This window comes from Pelophylax lessonae (assembly GCF_965119305.1).
Source record: "Pelophylax lessonae genome assembly, chromosome: 7".
Taxonomy (NCBI): Eukaryota; Metazoa; Chordata; class Amphibia; order Anura; family Ranidae; genus Pelophylax; species Pelophylax lessonae.
Genome location: NC_138774.1, coordinates 218,959,377 through 218,981,792, shown reverse-complemented (window position 1 = coordinate 218,981,792; position 22,416 = coordinate 218,959,377). Strand labels below are relative to the sequence as shown.

The 22,416-nt window shown below is 43.4% G+C and overlaps 1 protein-coding gene across 3 annotated transcripts in view; it reads right to left on the bottom strand.

The window, feature by feature from the left end:
* Window positions 1–20,963, bottom strand: part of LOC309559611 (ficolin-2-like) — a 38,561-nt gene extending 17,598 nt beyond the window's left edge. The window contains exons 1-5 of one of the 3 annotated variants that reach the window (XM_082262935.1): window positions 20,827–20,963; window positions 16,455–16,568; window positions 16,104–16,157; window positions 6,819–6,857; window positions 3,344–3,471 (exon numbers count right to left, since the gene is read on the bottom strand). In XM_082262935.1, coding sequence (XP_082119061.1) covers window positions 3,344–3,471; window positions 6,819–6,857; window positions 16,104–16,157; window positions 16,455–16,568; window positions 20,827–20,893 — 402 coding nt within the window. In that variant the 5' untranslated portion in view covers window positions 20,894–20,963. The remainder of the gene's footprint in view (window positions 1–3,343; window positions 3,472–6,818; window positions 6,858–16,103; window positions 16,158–16,454; window positions 16,569–20,826) is intronic. The other 2 variants (XM_082262936.1, XM_082262937.1) reach the window with 2 other exon arrangements.
* Between the last annotated feature and the right edge of the window lie 1,453 nt (window positions 20,964–22,416).

Sequence of the window (22,416 nt, the reverse complement as noted above, 5' to 3'; positions counted from 1 at the left end):
ATTTTCGGCCGAACAGAATCTGTTGTGCAGGCATTAAAATTTTTGTATGCCAACACCAGAACGGGCGATTGTTCGCCAGTCAGTACAGATTTCGGCTGACAGACAGCAGATTAGCAAGACTGGGCATGCTCAGAAAAGAAAAAAGACAAGGAAAGTTAACCATCACATGACATCACTTCTGCAGTCGGCTGTTGTTGGCCGACAAAATTCGTGTGCAGTCTTTAGCAGTTTTCAACAGACAAGACAGCACCGGACAAAAGATGGCTGATCGTTCGGCCGACATTCGGTACGTGTGTACGGGGCTTAAGTGTCCCAGGTCTGGTACAATCCTATAGTGTGTATTAAAAAAAAAAAAAAAATGCTCTGCGCCACTAAAGTGTTCAGGATTGAAAGAAGAAAACGTGGCAACCCTAGCTAAAAGTGGAAGTGTCAAAATAAAGAATCCCTAACCCTTCCCCTTTACCCTCCTTGGTACCCTCTGGTGCCTATATTTACCCTTCCTGCCGAACCCCCACCATTTAGATGAGTATAGTCATTGGAGGATGCCAAGATGCCAAGGAGGGGGCAGGGATGAGTTGGGTATTTGGTGTTATCAATAAAAAAATGCTTATATCGTGGTTAACTATTTGCTAGAATCCTGCAAGTAGTTGCAGATGTAAAACAACTTTATTTTTCCTTCACTGGCTGCATGCTTTTTTTTAGGTTAGTGTCTCAGTAGGTAGTAAAGTCAGGATCAGCAAAAACGGCCCTGAAACCTGGCGCTTTATAAAGACAATGGTAGCACCATCAATATTTCTAGCCCCACTTCCCGCCCGCCATATGCAGAATGACGGCCACAAAGTATTGTATTATCCTGACTGCGGCGATCGGTAGTGCGGTGTGTCGCTCTGACAACCCGCATCTTCGATCCCAGTAAAGAGCCTATGACGTAGGCTCCTTACCATGTGATCAGCTGTGTCCAATCACAGCTGGTCACATTGTAACCAGGAAGTGCCGTTTATCAGCTTTTCTTCTATTTGCGCTGACAAGGCGTGGGTAGAGGAGAGCAGATCAGTGGCCCTCTTGACAGGGTGGGGGGTTCTGCGCTGATAATTATCAAATTATCAGCGCATTGATTATCAGTGCAGATCCGTCAAGGATGCCCACTAGAGCTCACCAGGGATGCCAACCTGTGCCCACCAGGGATGCCAACATGTGCCCACTGGGGATGCAAATCAGTGCCCATCAAGGATGCCAATCAGTGTCCATTGGGGATGCCAATCAGTGCTCATCAGTAATGCCTGTCGGTGCCTCCTCATCAGTGCCATCTATCAGTGCCATCCATCAGTGCCGCCTATCAGTGACCATCAGTGCGGCCTATGAGTGCCCATCAGGGCCACCTATGAGTGCCCATCAGAGCCACCTATTAGTGCCCATCAGAGCCACCTATGAGTGCCCATCAGTGCTGAATATCGGTGCCACCTATGAATGCCCATCAGTGCTGCATATCAGTGCCCATCAGTGCTGCATATTAGTGCCTCATCATCATTATTCATCAGTGCCACCTCATCAGTGCCGCCTCATCAGTGCCCATCAGTGCAGCCTCATCAGTGCTTGTCAGTGAAGGAGAAAACGTACCTTTTTATAAAAATGTATAACAGAAACTTTTCAAAATTTTTTATTTAGCAAAAAATAAAAAAACGCAGAGGTGATTAAATACCACCAAAAGAAAGCTCTATTTGTGGGGAAAAAAAGATAAAAATGTTGTTTGGGTACAGTGTCGCATGACTACGCAATTGTCATTCAAAATGCGACAGTGCTGAAAGCTGGAAACTGGCCTGGGCAGGAAGCAGATGAAAGTGCCCAGTATTGAAGCAATTTGTTTATGTCCAAGCACCAATCAGGGTTGCCATCCACAAAGTCAGGAAGTATGTAGCTGGTACTTGGAGAGTAAAATTTCCTCCAGAATAAAGAATCAAGTGTCCCCTGGTCACATTATATGCAGCTATTGCCATTTTACTTTATTATAGTGAATCCCTAGGAAGGCAGAATACAGCTATAAATAAGGAAAGAGTTCCACCTTCTGGCCAGAAGTGGGAATGACATGTTCTCCATTGCAATTGGTGACAATAACTGACAAAAAAATAAAATAAAATAAAAATACATAAAAATATATATATTTCTTTGTGATTCTGCTTTGTACTGCAAGTGTAAGAATTGATGCTGGTTTGAAGCCAAAGTGTAGTCACACTAAATATATAGATTGATTTGATTTAGTTTCTTCTTCTGTTCACTCAATTTGCATTTTGTAAATTGAAAAAAAAAATAAACAATTCAGTACAGTGTATCCCTCTCTCTCTCATATATATATATATATATATATATATATATATATATATATATATATATATATATATATATATATATATATATATATATATATGAGAGAGAGAGAGAGAGAGAGAGATGTAGATATTATATAATATATATATATATATATAAACTATATATATATATATATATATATATATATATATATATATATATATATATATATATATATATATATATATATATATATATATATGTATATATATATATATATATATATATGTATATATATTTTTTTTTTTTTTTTTTTTTTTGTGTACTTAACTTAAACAAGTACCCTATGTTATTCTCAGCCACCTCCAAATCTCAGATTTCCTTTTTTATGTTGCTGTGATCTGACTTCCTGTTAGAGGGTGGCTACGTTCATTCTACGTGGTTCCACTGGATGTGGGAACATAGTCACCCTCTCTTGTTCACTCCCTAGATGGATGGATAAACTATGGGACCTGTAATGTGCATAGAGCACTACACTTTGATGCAACTAAAGTGCACTGCTTGTTCTAGACAAAACAGACGTGATAAGGAATAGGAGAGGTTTGGGAGCTCATGGAGGATGATACAAGGAAGCAGGAAAACACAGAGAACATGAACAAAAATAGATTACAGGGCCATTAAGTAGTAGATGTGTCACTGAAAATGTATTAATAATTTACATATTGAATTTCAAACCACAGCGCAAACCCAAATAAAATATTCAAGCCTTATTATAATACTTACAAATACACCAAATGTGCCAAAGACTAAAGTTGGATTTACCATATTTTTTTACGCACTTTAGCACGTTAGTCTTTGGCACATTTGGTGTATCTGTAAGTATTATAATAAGGCTTGATCATTTTATTTGGGTTTGCGCTGTGGTTCTAAATTCAGTCGATTTTTCCACGTTGTGATGAATAGCGGCAGCCATTGATTCGTTTAAACACAGATTTTTAACCGCAGGTTTTTTCCTCTTTCTCTCTACTTTAAAGCTTACAATCCAGCCACCATCATCTGTGTCCATATCACACAGGACCTTCATGGGCTGGATGCCATCTGGGTATATGGTGTACCAGCCACTCAAAACTTCACCCTGATTCTGAAGCTCCTTGCAGCTCCTGGCAGCTGTGAAAGAAGGGAACATTGAAGAGAATTATCATCTGCAACAGAATCCTTCCAAGAGGAATTTATCGTTTTGTAATATTTTTTTGTATTATTGTTTTTTAAACCTTATATTTATATGTATTATAGTGTATATATATATATATATAATAATATTATAATATAATTATAAATATAATAAATAAATATAATATAATATTAAAATTATAAATATAATAAATAAATATAATATAATATTAAAATGATAAATAAATATAATAGAATAGAATATATATATATATATATATATATATTAGATATATGTACTTATATATATTATATTATATACAGTGCCTTGAAAAAGTATTCACACCCCTTGAAATTTTCCACATTTTGTCATGTTACAACCAGAAATGTAAATGTATTTTATTGGAATTTTATGTGTTTAACCAACATAAAGTGGCGCATAATTGTGACGTGGAAGGAAAATTATAAATGGTTTTCAAAATGTTTTACATTTTTTACAAATAAATATTAGCATTTTTTTATTATATATGTACACTGGGGGGTAGCCATATTTGCTTATTACATATATAGGCTATGCTTCCTGCTTTATAACAGAACCATTGTTGCGGCACACGGTTGAGCCAAGCAGAAATGCTGGTAGATCTCTGTGCATTACTTTTAGGCCCTTAAAACACATGACAAAATCATGTATCCCCACGTACCCTGATCCCTAGGTTTATACCTCAGGTTGACCCTAATACTAAACCCTAAAACACAACTCCTATGAATCCTTAGCATTTTACATCCCCCCTAAGGGATCAATTAGACTTGCAGTTGGAGGGTATTAAAAAAATGCATAGCTGAGCCACGTTTTTACCACCCCCCTTAAGCTGAACTGACACGGGGCTGTTTACATGCCACTGGCACAAAGCAAAAAAAAAAAAAAAAAATATATATATATATATATATATATATATATATTATATTGTATTATTATAATGTTATTGTTATATATATACAGTAAATATATATAGTTATATAAAATATTAATTATATAATATTATTATAATATAGTATAATAATAATATATTGTTATAGTATTATTATTATTATTATTATTATTATTATTATATTATATTATATTTTGTGTGTATATATATATATATATATATATATATATATATATATATAAATATATTTTATATATATATATATATAATATATAATATATATTTATATATATTATATTGAATAAAAAACAAAGGTGAAAACCACGCTATTGTGAATGTACAAAAAATCAGCTTGCACTACAGATGACAACCTGTATGTATAATCGAAATGTATAAAGTGCAGCGCTAAAAAAAAAAATTATGATCAAAAATAAAGTGCGTATATAAAGATGAAAGTTATCTATGTGACAATTGATAAAAAATACACATATATTAAAACCAAATGATGCAATGGTATTAGTGGCCTAATTATTGCAAACAAAAAAAGGAAAATCCAAAGTGAGTCCAAAATGTGAAATTGAAAGCAAAAAATCTTCAAACGTTATTCCACGTGAAAGATTCAAGCTCATGCACAGGAACTGCCACCAACATAAATTTTGTGTATTTTTTTTATCAATTGCCACATAGCAGATACTTTTTTTTATCATATTTTTTTATTTACTTTATACATTTCTAATATATATTTATATATTGCTCCTGTCATTTTCGGTGGGCAGTGTAAACTGACTCTTAATTGGTAATTAATTTAATGATAACCACAAATTAAATCCCTTTAAAATGTGTGCTTAAAATATCATCTCTGTTTCATTGAGATTTTGGGATTTGCACCAAAAGCTCATGGATCAAGCTGGGGGGCAGCTGATCAGTAGTAATACTCCCTTACTACTTATCCTATGTTGAAGCAATTGTTGCCAGACTAGATCTAAAATGATCTAACCTGCCCAGGATAATTATGCCATCTCTGGGCACCTCCGTATAGTTGTAACCTGTCAGAGTTGAGGCACCCATCCAATGTTAGAGGCTATTATTGGCTTACTTCCAGTAGCAGTGCTAGTTCTTTATAATGATGGGCAGAATGATCTGACAGGGAGTCACTGTAACTTGCAGTTTACTAAACAGATACAAAGTTACAATCAATGTAAAACGGTAAGAGGAAAAACAGGCGCCACTGTATTAAGCCAAAAGTTTTATTGCACACGATAACAAGCGCTTGAAGAAGGAGCCGAGTACGCATGCTCCGAAACGCGTTGCGTCATTTCCGGTAGCCTGCGCTCCATTGCGGCTTCCGGCGAAACCAGCTCCTCGGACTAGCTTCCTACGACGTCACTTCCGGGCTGGTGGACGGCCGGACAGTGCGGAAAGAGATGCTTCTACATTGAATGGCTTTTACTTCTATGTAAGTTACTATGTTATCGTGTGCAATAAAACTTTTGGCTTAATACAGTGGCGCCTGTTTTTCCTCTTACTCTTGCCAGCGGAATTCCTGAAGTTTACCGCCAGTGCTGCCTTGTACCCGGCCATTCGGACAGTGCATACTAAGAACTGGGGGACATCCCCTGTGCCTTCTTGTTGTGGTGGATTCCCCCTCTTCTTTTTTGGTCAGAAGCGCCCATCACCTATTCTCTTTGATCAATTTAAAACAGGGTCAGTATGGCAAAAGTCATCCATACACTGCAGTGTAATATAAAACATTATGAAATCTACACAAGCATAGCCTCTATAGGACTCTATAGCCACATAGAGACTAGCTGGGAATCATTGATTCAGGAAAACAGTTGAGAATACCAGTCTTGCAATTATCCTCATAAATAGCATCCCAAACAGCTGAAGGGATCCATAGCCCAAGGACACAGAGAGGCACCCCACTGGGACAAGAGGTAACAATTAGGGAGGGTCTTCTGGAGAAGCTGCCAATTTCTAGGCTCCTGCTTGGCTCCTCGCACTCCCGTTCTGACAGTAGAGGGCCTCTCACCTGGCTGGAGATCACAGTAAAATTGTACCAGAAAATTGTATAATGTGTGGCCAGGCTAAGCACCACCTTATTACTCAAATCCCTTTATGGTAGATTAGGGACAACTTTCCAGATGGGGTAGGACAAAAGGTTAGCTCACCCTGCATTGTGTGCAACAGCTACTATATGGTGTGGATTGATCTGCTATTGTTCAAGCTGCTGAAAAAGAAAGATTGTATGTGTTCCTCCATATCAAGCAAAGATGGAAACAAACTGTCCAATGGTCATTCCCAGGCACACCAACATTTGATTGATTGTTGGATGGGGCAAGCAAGAACGTTTTTTGTCAGGCACTTTAATAAGCAGCGGTCAGAACAGAAGATAACTGGATATTTTGTACTTACCATATAATGCCTCTATGACACCGCTCTCTCCTTTCTCTCCTATAGTTTAAAAATACGAGTCTGTAAGTCTGCTACATGCTACTAAATAGCTGGCATTTGGCAATAGTCATTATTTCATTAAAACTGCAGAATTATACTTAATATTAAAGTGTCTTAAAGTGACACTAACGGACATCTTTATTCTTCAAAAATAATCCACTACCTAAAAAAGAAGTGCGGGATTTAAAAAAAAAACATACTGTACATACTCACCGAGATGGCTGCAGCATCAAACCAATGCTGCATCTGTTCCCTGCTGGCTCTACACTGAGAACTGAGCGATCAAAGACTTCTGATCCCTCAGTTCTCGGGTCCGCTCTGAGCAGAGAGTGGTGACTGTCAGTCCCTGCTCTCTGCTCCGTTCCTCCATAGCTTACTGGAGCAGTAGACAGTGAAGGGGGAGGGAGCAGCTGGCTCAGGCTCTCAGCAGTGTGTGGAGAGACTGAGCCAGCTGCCAGTCAGAAACCTGGGCGGATCCCAACATTATTGTCGGGATCCCTACAGACCCTGAACCAGCTTTGAATGGGACAAGCAGTGCACATTGGTGGCGGTCATGTACACTGCTCTATGCACACTACATATCCAATAGTCCATAGCCTATCTCAGTAGCAAGCAAGAGAAGGACACTACATTCCTACATTCAGTAGGACCATGGAAAACATACACTATATTACCAAGAGTATTGGGACGCCTGCCTTTCCACACACATGAACTTTAATGGCTTACCAGTCTTTGTCCCTAGGGTTCAATATGGATTCCCCCCCCCCCCCCCCCCCTTTGCAGCTATAACAGCTTCAACTCTTCTGGGAAGGCTGTCCACAAGGTTTAGGAGTGTGTCTATGGGAATGTTTGACCATTCTACCAGAAGCCGATTTGTGAGGACAGGCACTGATGTTGAATGAGAAGGCCTGGCTCACAGTCTCCACTCTAATTCATTCCAAAGGTGTTCTATTGGATTGAGGTCAGCACTCTGTGCAGGCCAGTAAAGTTCCTCCACCCCAAACTCACTCATCCATGTCTTTATGGACCTTACTTTGTGCACTGATGCACAGTATTGTTGAAACAGGAAGGGGCCATCCCCAAACTGTTCCCACAAAGTTGGGAGCATGAAATGTCTTGCTGACACCTTAAGAGTTCCCTTCACTGGAACTATGGGGCCAAGCCCAACCCCTGAAAAACAACCCCACACCATAATCCCCCCCCCCCCCCCACCAAAAGATTTGGACCAGTGCACAAAGCAAGCTCCATAATAACATGGATGAGCGAGTTTGGGGTGGAGGAAATTGACTGCACAGAGTCCTGACCTCAACCCAATAGAACACCTTTGGGATGAATTAGAGCAGAGACTGCGAGCCAGGCCTTCTCTCCAGACCCAACCTCACAAATGCCCTTCTGGAAGAATGGTCAAACATTCCCATATACACTCCTAAACCTTGTGGACAGCCTTCCCAGAAGAGTTGAAGTTGTTATAGCTGCAAAGGGTGGGCCAACTCAATATTGAACCCTACAGACTAAGACTGGGATGCCATTAAAGTTCATGTGCGTTAAAGGCAGACGTCCCAATACATTTATTAAAGATAAAAAAAAAGTCCCAATACTTTTGACAACATAGTGTATATTACATTTTTGGGTTTTGGTTTACCCATTTACCATAAACACATTCCTGTCCTCCGGTGACAACACTCACTCACTGCACTGTATCTGTGAGAAGCAGTGTTGTCTCCCTAGGACAAGACTACGGAACACACCCCCTCTCATCTTCTCCATAACATAGGAGGGATTCGGGAAGTGTTCTGTAGTCCACATGCATAGATGGGAAAAGTAACTAATAGGAGGCCAGCATTGACAGAGAACACACAAAGATATCAGCACACATGATTTCTGGCAGGATCAACAGGTATTTTTTTGCACACTTCGAACCAATATAACAAATCACTTTCTTTGGTATATTTAACAGACTAAAAGGGAGCAAATCAGAGGTAATTGTTAGTATTTATTTATTTAATTGTTTATTGTGTCCCCATTGGGGGGATTCACCCTCTATTTGTACTAAAGACCACTGTCAACAAGAAAAAGAGTGATTTAGAATTGAGGAGCTGCCCCCAGAACAGGTAAAGGGAAACCTTTCACTGGGGAAAACTGTCCAAACTCTGATTGAAATTCAGCCGACTCAGCAGGGTCCGGACAACTATCGATCCCCACTCAACAGAAAATCGGTTGCTTGATGGGCTTCTGTTGATGGGACATGCAGAAGAAATTTCTCATTTCCAAATTGCCAGTCAGCTATAGCTGCTGATCAGTGTATTCTGACAGTAGCAAGTGCCGCTGTAGCAGTGGGGAATTCCTCCATCCACCTTCTTTCTGTAGATGGAGGAATATGTTATTTTTTTCATTTAGCCTGCAGGCTGAACAAAGAAAAAAAAACTGTATGGCTATGCGATGCAGGAACCAGAGCGATTCCAGTTGTCACCTGCCGGAGGTTCACACTTACATCTGCGAATCACTGCTGGTGTCCATGCAAATTTAATGACACCCCCAGATCGATTTGCAGAATGCAATGCGAACTGCCAAATGGTCAAAAATCGAATCGCATGGGTGTTCACACCCATGTGATCCGAATTCAGATCGGAAAAAAAAAGGGTCCATTTTGGTGCGAATGGGATGCAAATTCAGCTATATAATCTGTATGGCTGAATTTGCATCACACAGACATCACATGTTGATTTGCACAGCAGTGCGGTGCAATCACATTCGATTCCAGAGTGGACCAAAAAAAGGGTCCTGCACCATTTGGTGCAAATGCGATGCAAATTCAGCCATATAATCTGTATGGCTGAATTTCGATTGCCCAGACATCACATGTGATCTGCACAGCAGTGCGGTGCAATCCCATGTGATTTCAGAGCGGACCAAAAAAAGGGTCCTGCACCATTTTAGTGCGAATGCGATGCAAATTCAGCCATATAATCTGTATGGCTGAATCTGCATCCTACAGACATCGCATGTGATCTGCACAGCAGTGCAGTGCAAATGACATGCAATGTCTAACATCGCACCAGTGTAAACCCAGCCTAAGAGAAGAATTCCACTCACTTTCAGAGATTTAGCCTGGGTTCACACTACTGCGATGTGGAACCAGTGCCATTCTGGTGCGGGTTTATGCATCGCATCTCCCCTGCAGGCAGTTCATACTGCCCTCTGTGAACCGCTGTGGGTATCAATACAAAGTTAATGACACCCCCAGATCGATTCGCAAAAAGCAATGCGAACTTCCAAATGGTGCAGGAATCAGATCGCATGGGTGTTCACACCCATGTGATCCTATTCCAGAGCGGACCAAAAAAAGGATCCTGCACCATTTTGGTGTCAATGCAATGCAAATTCAGCCATATAATCTGTATGGCTGAATTTGCATTGTACAGACATGTGATCTGCACAGCAGTGCAGTGCGAATCACATGCGATGTCTAACATCACACCAGTGTGAACCTAGCCTAGAAGAAGAATTCCACTCACTTTCTGAGATTTAGCCTGGGTTCACACTACTGCAATGTTGAACCAGTGCGATTCTAGTGCAGGTTCCCACATCACATCTCTCCCCAAGGCAGTTCACCCGCTGCGGGTATCAATACAAAATAATGACACCCCCAGATTGGTTCGCAGATCGCAGTGTGAATTGTGAATTCGGACAGGAATCTGATGGCATCAGTGTGAGTACCAATGCGATCCAATTCCAGTGCGGGGAAAAAAAGGTTGCTGCACCTTTTTTGGTGCGAATCCAATGCGAGTTCAGCCATACAACTGTATGGCTGAATTTGCATTGCACAGACATCGCATGTGATCTGCATAGCAATGCGGTGCGAATCAAGTGCGATGTCTGTGTTCGCAAAAGTGTGAACCCAGGCTTATTCTTACTTTTTATTGTGTCTCCGGCACAGGAGCAGAAGGGAAATTTGGCCAATGGTACACAGACAGCAAAAAATTAACCTCCATCCAGGAAAAAAACTAAAAAAGTTTGTCTATCCACTTGCTAACAGCTCACTGTAGCTTTACTGCTACAGTGCAGGTCTGGCTGTGAAGAATCACGTACTGTATACATACGTGATTCTGCTCTTACAGGTAGGGGGCACGCATGCTGTGATTAGTCACAGCAGAGTGCCGATCAGCGGGTGCCAATGAATGTCCGCTGGCACCCACTGATCGGTGAGAAGACACACAGGACAGAGCTCTGCATATGTCACAATGCAGAGCTCTGTACTGCCAGCAGGAATGTGCTGGATGTTGTTTCCCTGCAAAGCAGGGAATAAAATTCAGCACATCCATTAGTGAAAGCACCACACAGTGCACATATTAATACTTATTAGGCACACAGTAAACCCTTTGATCTCTCTAGATGTTTAACCCAGTGGTTCTTAACCTTGTTGGAGGTACTGAACCCCACCAGCTTCATATGCGCATTCACCGAACCCTTCTTAATTAGAAAAATAAAATATGATTTTATGAGTCTAGTCTCGGGAGGGGCACTGCCAGAAAATAAGGTGTTGTTTACAGAACTGAATTAAACGTATCATACAAAGTAAAATGTACAGAGGTCAGTAGTATGTAGGGCAGCGTACAGAGGTCAGTAGGCTGTAGAGCAGCATACAGAGGTCAGTAGGCTGTAGAGCAGCATACAGAGGTCAGTAGGCTGTAGGGCAGTGTGCAGTAGTGAGTAGTTTGTAGGGCAGTGTGCAGTAGTGAGTAGTTTGTAGGGCAGTGTGCAGTAGTGAGTAGTTTGTAGGGCAGTGTGCAGTAGTGAGTAGTTTGTAGGGTAGTGTACAGTGCTCAGTAGTTTGTAGGGTAGTGTACAGTGCTCAGTAGTTTGTAGGGCAGTGTAGCGAGGTCAGTAGCATGTAGGGCAGTGTATAGGGGTCAGTAGTTTTTAAGGCGGTGTAGAAAGGTCAGTAGGATGTAGGGCAGTGTACAGAGGCCAGTAGCATGTAGGGCAGTGTATACGGGTCAGTTGATTGTAGGGAAGGATAGAATGGTCAGTAGGCTGTAGGACGGTGTACAGAGAATAGGGCAGAGGACAGGAGTTGACAGGACAGAGGATAGGACAGTGTACAGGGATCAGTAAAGCCACACACTAGGGGGCTGGGAGGGCACACACCAGGGGAGGGTCAGGAGGGCACACACTGGGGGGGGGGGTCAGGAGGGCACACACCGGGGGGTTATGAAGGCACACACCAGGGGGTTGGAAGGACATACACTGGGGGGAGGGTCAGGAGGACACACACTGTGGGGGAGGGTAGTGAGGGCACACACCAGTGGAGAGTCAGGAGGCCACACACTGGGTGTCAGGAGGGCACGCATCAGTGGTTGGGAGGGCACACATTGGGGGAGCCAGGAGGGCACACACAACGGGGGGGGGGTTGGGAAGGCATACCATGGGGTAACAGGAGGGCACACACTGGGGGGGGGGTGGGAGGGCATACCATGGGGTGTCAGGAGGGCACACTGGGGTGGGGTTGGGAGGGCATACCATGGGGTGTCAGGGGGGCACACACTTGGGGGGTTGGGAAGGCATACCATGGGGTATCAGGAGGGCACACACTGGGGGGGGGGGGTGGGAGGGCATACCATGGGGTGTCAGGAGGGCACACTGGGGTGGGGTTGGGAGGGCATACCATGGGGTGTCAGGGGGGCACACACTTGGGGGGTTGGGAGGGCATACCATGGGGTGTCAGGAGGGAACACACTGGGGTGGGGGGTTGGGAGGGCATACCATGGGGTGTCAGGAGGGCACACACTGGGGGGAGGTGTTGGGAGGGCATACCATGGGGTATTAGGAGGGCACACACTGGGGGGGTTGGGAGGACATACCATGGGGTGTCAAGAGGGAACACACTGGGGGGGAGGTGTTGGGAGGGCATACCATGGGGTATCAGGAGGGCACACACCAGGGGGCATTCACAATGCTTATTGAGCTAAATGAAAAGGACATGCATTTCCATTTGTCAGCTAACAGCACCTCTATGCTAAGCTGCAGTAACTCAGCAGACTTAGCATAGAGGTGCTTGCAAACTAATCCACCATGTACAGCTAGCTGAGCCAACTCCAGGAACTTTCACTCAGCTCCCTCTGCTCAGCTGCTCACACTTCCCTCTTCCAGGCAGGCGTGATCTCCGGGGTCAGGTACATCCCCACCCCGCCCACTCAAGCAGCCTGCAGGAGATAGGCTGGAAACCTGCTGGGGGAGGTACAGGGGGCAGAGCGTCAAGTGTCTATGTGTAATGGCTGTTAGTCGTCCCGACCACAGCTCTGATTTCCCGGGGGGGTTGTCCTCACAATCAGTAATATTTTCTTGGGGGGAGCAATTGCCCTGTTGCCCCCCCGCTGAACCCCTGAGACTGACTCACCGAACCCCTGGGGTTCGATCGAACCCAGGTTAAGAACCACTGGTTTAACCCCTTTCTAGCCAGTGTCATTAGTACAGGACAAAACCAAAGAGAATTCCCAGCTCAACTCACTAGCCAATCTGCAACCAACCGAATTATCCTGTCTAACAGTTTGCCTTAAAAACAGGGGTTTAGTTGGCACTCATTTAGTACAGGAAAGTGCATATTTTATAGCACTGATCACTGTATTAGTATCACTGGTTTCCACAAAGTGTCAAAAGTGTCAGTTAGTGTCAGATTGTCCGCCGCAATGTCGTGGTCCTGCTATAAGTCGCTGATCACTGCCATTACTAGTATACAAAGTAAAAATAAATTTAAAAAATTCCAGTGTGTGTGTGTGTGTGTATATATATATATATATATATATATATATATATATATATATATCATGGTTTCTAGACGCTATAACTTTTGTGCAAACCAATCAATATGTGCTTATTGGGATTATTTTTATTTTTTTTTCAACAATGGTCAGTCTTTTTTTTGTCTATAGCGCAAAAAATAAAAAAACAGTGGTGATCAAATACCACTAAAAGAAAGCTCTATCTGTGCGGAAAACAAAAATTATATACATTTTGTTTGAGTACAGGGTTACATGACCACGCAGTTTTCAGTTAAATGGTTCCTGACCGCCCACCACAGTTTTACTGTGGCAGGCTGGCTCTCCTGCGCGAACCAACGTAGCTCTACGTCAGTCGCGCACAGGGTGCTGGGGGGCGAGCGCACGCCGTCGGCGGTGCGCTCCCGCCCCCACTAGGCAGCCGGGATGCCGTTCCCCATGGAAAGACGGTCGGCTGTTGTAAACACAGCCGACCGTTCTTCTCTCTGAAATGATCATAGAGCCCATGTGATCCTTCTATATAGGATCACAGGTCTCTATGGTCATTTCACAAGTCCCCCACCAGAGATGTATAGTAACGAAGTAGAACTACCCACCAGCGCCCTGCACATTTTTTCTTGCACTTTTTTTGCTCTTCATTTGACTTTTCTTTTTTATGATCACTACAAACCTAGCCCCCCTTACATTAGAGACCCCCCTTACATCAGAGACCCCCCAAAGGAGCCCCGCTTACAACAGAAACCCCCCAACGGAGCCCCCTTACAACAGAAACCCCCCACAGAGGCCCCACTTACATCAGAGACCCCCCACACAGAGCATCCTTACAGCAGAGACCCCCCAGCCCCCACAAAGAGCCCCTTTACATCAGAGACCCCCCACACAGAGCCCCCCTTACATCAAAGACCCCCCACACAGAGCCCCCTTACATCAGAGACCCCCATACAGAGCCCCCTTTACATCAGAGACCCCCCCACACAGAGCTCCCCTTACATCAGAGACCCCCCCACAGAGCCCCCTTACATCAGAGCCCCCCACACAAAGCCCCCCTTACATCAGAGACCCCAACACAGAGCCCCCTTACATCAGAGACCGCCCACACAAAGCCCCCCTTACATCAGAGACCCCCCCATGTTTCCCTTAACCAAGATGGCCGCCAGTGCCTCGATCGCACTGCACATGCGCACGTGCCTCTACTGCGCGGCCGCCGGAATCCCCGCCTCCCAGCGCTGAGACGTCAGCGAATGGAGACAAGGAGGGGAGGAGCGGAGTGGCCGAAGGCCGCCACACATGTCAGAGCGCCGAGAGGCGCATGTGGGAGCACTCCACGCCAGCCCAGCGGAAGCCTGGAGCGGAACAACGCTACCCAAATGGCCAGAGACCAGGTACCCATGAAAAAGGGGGGTATCTTTACCTTTGCCTTCCTATAGAAAAGGGGAGGGGAGGGGGGAAGGCAGAATAGGGAGGAAATTTGAAAGAGTAGGAGAGAGCAGTAAGGAGGGAAACCAAACAAAAAAGAAAAAGGGAAAGGCAGAGAAAAGTAACGAGTAACGATGCAGCACAAAAAAAAAAAATATCGGAGTAGAAGTATCGAAATCATCAAAAAAATGTAGTGAAGTAAAAGTAGAAGTAGGAGAAAAAAATTCTACTCTAGGAAAGTACAGATACCGCATTTCGGTACTTAAGTACAGTACTTAAGTAGTTCTACTTCGTTACTATACATCTCTGCCCTTTGATCACCCCTGTGTTGACCCCTTCCTTGCCAGTGTCATTAGTACAGTAACAGTGCATATTTTTAGCACTGATTACTGTAGTAATGTCACTGGTCCCCCAAAAAGTGTCAAAAATGTCAGTTAGGGGTCCGATCTGTCTGCCGCAATGTCGCAGTCCCGCTAAAAATCGCAGATCGCCGCTATTACTAGTAAAAAAAAAATTTAAAAAATGACATAAATCTTTCCCCTTGTTTGTAGATGCAATAACTTTTGCACAAACCAATCAAAATACACTTATTGCAATTTTTGTTACCAAAAATATGTAGCAGAATCAAAATTGGCCTAAAAGGATGAAAAAAATGTTGATTTTTAAATTTTTTTGGGAATGTTATACAGCAGAATGTGAAAAATATTGTTTTTTTTTTCAGCATTGTCGCTCTTTTTTTGTTTATAGCGCCAAAAAATAAAAATCGCACAGTTGATCAAATACTACTAAAAGAAAGCTCTATTTGTGGGGAAAAAAAAGGACATTCATTTTATTCAGATACAGCGTCGCACGACCGCGCAATTTTCCATTAAAGTAACGCAGTGCCGAATCGCAAAAAATGACCTGGTAATTAAGGGGGACAAATCCTTCAGGTCCAGAAGTGGTTAAAGTAACACAGTGCTGTATAGCAAAAAATGGCCTGGTCATGAAGGGGGGTAAATCTTCCGGAAGTTAAGTGGATATACATACACTTTTATTATTAAGTAGATTATACTATACCAACCTTGTACACCAGGAGGTCCACTTTTCCCTGTTGAGCCCTGCTGACCTAGAATGAATGGCCCAAAATGGGACAAACTATAATCAGTGAACTTGTCTTACAAATTGTCTACAAACAATACATTTAGCAATATACAATTTAAAAACAAGTCCATAACCCCCCCACCCCCACCCCACCACAACAACCACCGCCACTGCCACCGCCACTGCCACTTTTAGGGTAGGCTACCTAGAAGAAGCTGGTTGCTAGCACCAGTAAAGTCTATTCTAATTTCATAGAGTTTGATAAATTAGGTCTGTGACGTATATAGTGAATCCCCCCAAACACAGCAGTAGCAGCACCTACCTTTCTCTCCTGGTGTCCCAATCTCTCCTTTTTGTCCAGGAGGGCCAGGGTGACCCGGACAGCCCCTGAGAATCGTCAGCTTGTCCAGCTCTCCAACACTGACAATTTTCACTTCTGCATAACCAAATTTATAGTGGGAGAAATATTGACATGAAAAAAAAATAAAAAATAAGTTCATACTAATGTCTTATAAACTTACCCAAACTCTCAAATCTCATATAAGATTTAATATCATTTCAAAATGTGTTTATAATTCTTTTATTCTGCAGCTTTTGTTAAAAAAATATTGGGGATCATGCCACACTTCCTGTTATGGGGTGACAACAATCTTCTAGTTTGCTCTTGTGTTGTCATCCTGTTGCATGTACTTATAGTGAAAACAACAGGTGGCCAATACACAGTGGACAGGCGTGGCCCATCACTGTTAAGGCTCGTACACACGCAACGATTGTTGGCCGACCGATCGGCCGTCTTTTGTCCAGTGTTGTTGTGTTGGTTGAAATGTGCTCTAGACTGCACACAAATTTTTTCGGCCAACAACAACCAACTTCAGAAGTGATGTCATGTGCTGGTTTACTTTCCGTGTGTTTTTTCTTCTCTGAGCATGCCCAGTCTTGCTCATCTGATTTTTGTCTGCCGAAATCTGTACTGACTGACGAACAATCGGCCGTTCTGTTGACGGCCAACAAAAATTTTATAGCCTGCACACCAGATTTTTTTCGGCCGAAAGGTCGCAGTCGGTTGTCGGAAGCATCATACTAACAAGCCGACAATCGGCCGATCGGACGTTGGCTGAAAATTCACGGCCAACAATCGTTGCGTGTGTACGAGGCTTTAGTTTGGAGATGTTGATCCAGAGCAAAGATGAGCTAAGGTTCAATGACATTGTCCGAGAATGGCCATGTGGCCATGCAAGGTCATTAAAGTCCCCATCATCCCCGACCCATTGTTACCTGCAGCTGCAGGGCAGGAAATTTCCTGGCCGCAGCTGACGGAGCCAGTGGCCCTAACATGTGGGAGCTTCTTATGGGTTTGGCCCTAACCTAGCCACTAGTCCAGGGCAATGAGGTGCAGTTGATACCGAAGAAAGTGAATGTAGACATCAAGAGGCTGGGAAAGACTGGAGGAGATAAGCAGTGCTGAGATGCAAAAAAGGATGAAAAAAGTTAAATACGTTTTTTTTAATAAAAAAAAAAAAAAAAAAAAAGACCAAGAAAAAAAGCCAGTTGTTTTTTGTTTGTTTTTATGCAGGGTACCCTAGAAAATAAAATGTCATCTAGTTAGGTTTTAGATCTACTTTAAGGCTCCATTCACATGTCAGCGTATGGATCGCGGGAAGAATCGCCGCGATTCTACCCGCGATCCGGAGATTATTGCAAATCGAGGGACGCCTGTGCGTTGCCCATGATTTGCAATAGCCCCCCAAACGCTGAGCGATGTTGCCGCGATTTCCGCCTGCCGAATCGCGGTAACATCGCGCAAAAAAATCGCGGGACGCAATACGGTCCAAAGAAGCTCTTGTACTTTTTTGGGTGTAATGCGTCCCGCGATTTATTTTTGCGCGACGTTACCGCGATTCGGCAGGCGGAAATCGCGGCAACATCGCTCAGCGTTTGGGGGGCTATTGCAAATCACGGGCAACGCACAGGCGTCCCGCGATTTGCAATGATCTCCGGATCGCGGGCTGAATCGCGCCACGATCCATACGCTGACATGTGAACGGAGCCTAAAGTGCTACTAAAAATGTAGCAACTCTTTGTTTTAAATATTAGAATAAAATAAAATATATCAAAAATCTCCTCCTCCTATTCCCCCCTTTACCATTCATTATGGTCTTGCCCCAGTCTCACCAGTCTCTGGAATCAGATCTTCATACTAGTGAGCTCACGTACAGGACTAATACTTAAACCCGATCCCGCACTAGCAATTCACAGCCTAGGCATGGACAAAATTCCCCCACATCACACATTCTCCTAGCAACCCGTCTCCTCATACTTAGGAATTGGAAATCCACCGTCACACCTAACCGATCAGATGTAATCAATAATGTTAACCAAAACTGCGTCTTAGAGCACATGTTAGCAATGTCTAGGATGACACTTGAAAAATGCGCAAACGCATGGTCCGTCTGGCACAACACCACGGTTTAAACACTTATAACAGGGAAGCTACTAACCTGACCCTATTGTAGAGAGATGGGAGGGGAGGCCCCTACGGGGGCGGCGAGGCCCTTAGGCACAGGTTGTTCCCATAGGGGTGCCCGGGGCTGGGCCATCCTCAGAGGTAACCTTCACAGATCGGTGTATCCAAGTTGCTCATATGGTATCCTATCCTCCCATTCTACCCTCTCTGCTGATAATCACCCACCCCGTGAATATTCCTCCATTAAGTATCTGTGATCAAACTTCACAGCATATCCATAACATGATCGTTGATTTTCTCTGTCCCCTTCCCCTTTGCTATGTTATTGCATATCACTTGTTCCTGTTATAAAATATGCATGCACTTGCTTCTGTTTCAGCTCTGCTTCACATATTGTACATGTTAATGTTTCTGTTTCTTTTTCTGTTTCTGTATTGTCTACAAACTCAATAAAAATTTACTTTGGGAAAAAAAAGAATAAAATAAGCCAACTTCCTGATCACAGTCTTCTAGAAAATGTTTGCAGCTGTAGGTGTAAGACGGTAAAAGGACAATATCCCCCAGGACAATATCCCCCAGGACAATATCCCCCAGGACAATATCCCCCAGGACAATATCCCCCCGGACAATATCCCCCCCGGACAATATCCCCCCCGGACAATATCCCCCCGGACAATATCCCCCCCGGACAATATCCCCCCAGACAATACCCCCCGGAAAACATCCCCCTGGACATAATCCCCCCGGAACAACATCCCCCCAGATAATATCCCCCCGGGACATAGGGTTAGGGTTAGAGGGTTAGAGGGTTAGGGTTAGAGGGGGGATATTGTCTAGGGGGATGTTGTCCCGGGGGGATATTGTCCGGGGGGATGTTGTCCAGGGGGGATATTGTCCAGGGGGCTATTGTCCGTGGGATATTGTCCGGGGGGATATTGTCCGGGGGGATATTGTCTGGGGGGATATTGTCCAGGGGGGATATTGTCCGGGGGGATATTGTCCGGGGGGATATTGTCCGGGGGGATATTGTCCGGGGGGATGTTGTCCAGGGGGGATATTGTCCAGGGGGGATATTGTCCAGGGGGCTATTGTCCGTGGGATATTGTCCGGGGGGATATTGTCCGGGAGGATGTTGTCCAGGGGGGATATTGTCCGGGGGGATATTGGCCGGGGGATATTGTCCAGGGGGGATATTGTCCGGGGGGATATTGTCCTAGAATCGCGTAAGACTCCCTATCCTGTCTAAAGCTGGCCATACCTTATACAATTTTCTTATTCAATTTCCTTTAGATTTACCTTCAGCTATGTAGTGCAAGGGTCTGCTTGATTGCATACAAATTGAAAGTGTTAGGTTTGACCTCATCTTATGTGGTTTTGGTCAATCTAAACTAAAATTGTACAATTTATGGCCAGCCTAAATTTTGGTTAAGGTGAGCGATTGAGCATCGATCAGATGTCTCTAGATAACTCCAAATGTATGTTGCCAATGCTGGAATTCTTTAGAGATTTAATAAACTAGACCAGGGGTCTCCAAACTTTTGTACAATTTATGGTCAGCCTAAATTTTGGTTAAGGTGAGTGATTGAACATCGATCAGATGTCTCTAGATAGCTCCAAATGTATGTTGCCAATGTTGGAATTGTTTAGAGATTTAATAAACTAGACCAGGGGTCTCCAAACTTTTGTACAATTTATGGCCAGCCTAAATTTTGGTTAAGGTGAGCGATTGAACATCGATCAGATGTCTCTAGATAGCTCCAAATGTATGTTGCCAATGCTGGAATTCTTTAGAGATTTAATAAACTAGACCAGGGGTCTCCAAACTTTCAAAATAAAGGGCTGGTTTACTGCCCTTCAAACTTTAGGGGGCAGTAGGAGTAGAAAATGCCCTGGCATCAGTGGGAATAAACAATGCCAAAGGCTTGGTGGTCAGTGATAGTAAAAAAAAAAAAAATGACATAATTAGTATCAGTGGGAGAAATAGTGCCCCATCATTTACATCAGCGGAAGAATTAGTTCCCCATCGCTGCTGGAATAGTAGCATAGTGTTGGTGTCAGTGGGGGGAATGGTGCCTCATACCAGTGGAAGGAATAGTGCCCCAAGGGCCAAATAAAGGATAGTAAAGCCACATCCAGCCTGTGGGCCGCAGTTTGGAGACCCCTGAACTAGACCAGCGATTCAGATTACCTGTATCTGCCTCAAATGAAAAGAAGTTCCTTAATAACCTACCTGGACAGGACTGTTCTCCATTGCTGAGTGTTATCAGAGCTATAAATATCAATAGTGCTGAACCCATCAGTGTATCTTCTGTACTTCTTGCAGACTGCTAAATAAACTTTATTCCCAGAGCTCCTGCCTTTATATCTTCTCTCTCTAATACCCTTTTATAACCCCTTTATGATCTGCCATTGCTGTTCCCAGACACTGTCAATGTGAAGCAGTAAATCAGTGACTTTCCCACAACTTTCCCAATCACTTCACTTTTAATGAAGACTTGGAGTCATGCAGATTTTCCCAGCTAACAGAGCTTTTAATAGATGCCAAAATGGTTGACAGCTATGATGTATGATGCCCCATGGGCCACAGTTGGACACAATTTTTTTTTACCAGTCCACCTACCACTTGAGAAAAGCACATCTCTCCTATGCTCCTTTTATAGTAGGGCTTGAGCCAAAATCTTTTTCTAGATTTAGATATAAGTTTAGAGTTTGGAAAGTTAGCTTCTCTATCCTGTATACTGCTGTTTATATCCCTACTGGGGAGTTTTTAACACACTTCATGTCCCAAAATCACTGAATGAGATTTCTCAGGAGACATCCCTTCTACTCCAGTGCTGGTGACCACTGTAATATTTTACATATCTATTCACTTGTTGTCCTTGTGTAGCACCCTCCTAGGTAGACTGTTAGGTGGTAAGTACATCTTGTTTTTCTCTTTGTTATTGCTGTAATCAGGTAATTTGACTTAATTGGTTTTGGGCTGCTTTGGAGTTTTCAGGCTGCAGATTTATTACTCCCTTATTTATTTTCATAATTTATGTAGCTGAACCTCAAAACTACCTGATATCAGTCCCAAATTCAAATAGTAAAATCCACATGGGAAAAAACTCCCTCCTGCTCTCTGGATGTTTCCAAAACATAGGGCGGGGAGAGTCAAATAGGGAGCCTGAATATTTATTCAGCTCCAGCCAATCCTAGGGGAGGGTGGCCCAGTAGGTGGCTAGAAAGGCTGATAAATAGTGTGAACTCCAGAATAGCAGGGCCGTTCTGTAGAAGAGATTCCACCAGTCTGCAGGGGGGGGGGGGCTACTGTTAAAGTTTTCTTCAAAACCCCAAGATTTTACCTTACAAATCCAGTCTGTGAAAACTAGAAGGCATCTGGAGGAAGCTGCTCCCTAGCCTTGTGAGTACTGACTGTTCCTGGTGGCTGATTACTATTGTGATACCTGAGAAACATTTATATGGTCCCTATCTTAGTTCTTCCTTTAATCTTTGTATTCTGAACTGAATTCTGCAGTTTAGCAGAAAATCTATCTCTGGGGAGTGTAGCACAGAACAAAGTGAGTCCTCCTATTGAATTACACAATGCGGAGTATCCCATACCCTGCACCCTCTCTCACCATTCAAGATACACCAATAAATCAAAAGAAGACATTCCCCTAGACTGCTTTCTTGTGTCAGTGTGCTTTAGACTGTGCTTTGGTGGGCTGGCAGCCTCTCTACAAGTAGGGGAGGACTCAAGTTACTATATATACAGTGGGCCCCTTTTGATCATTAAAGTTTTATGGTTGTTAGTTATGGTTATCCTGTTCCCCTGATG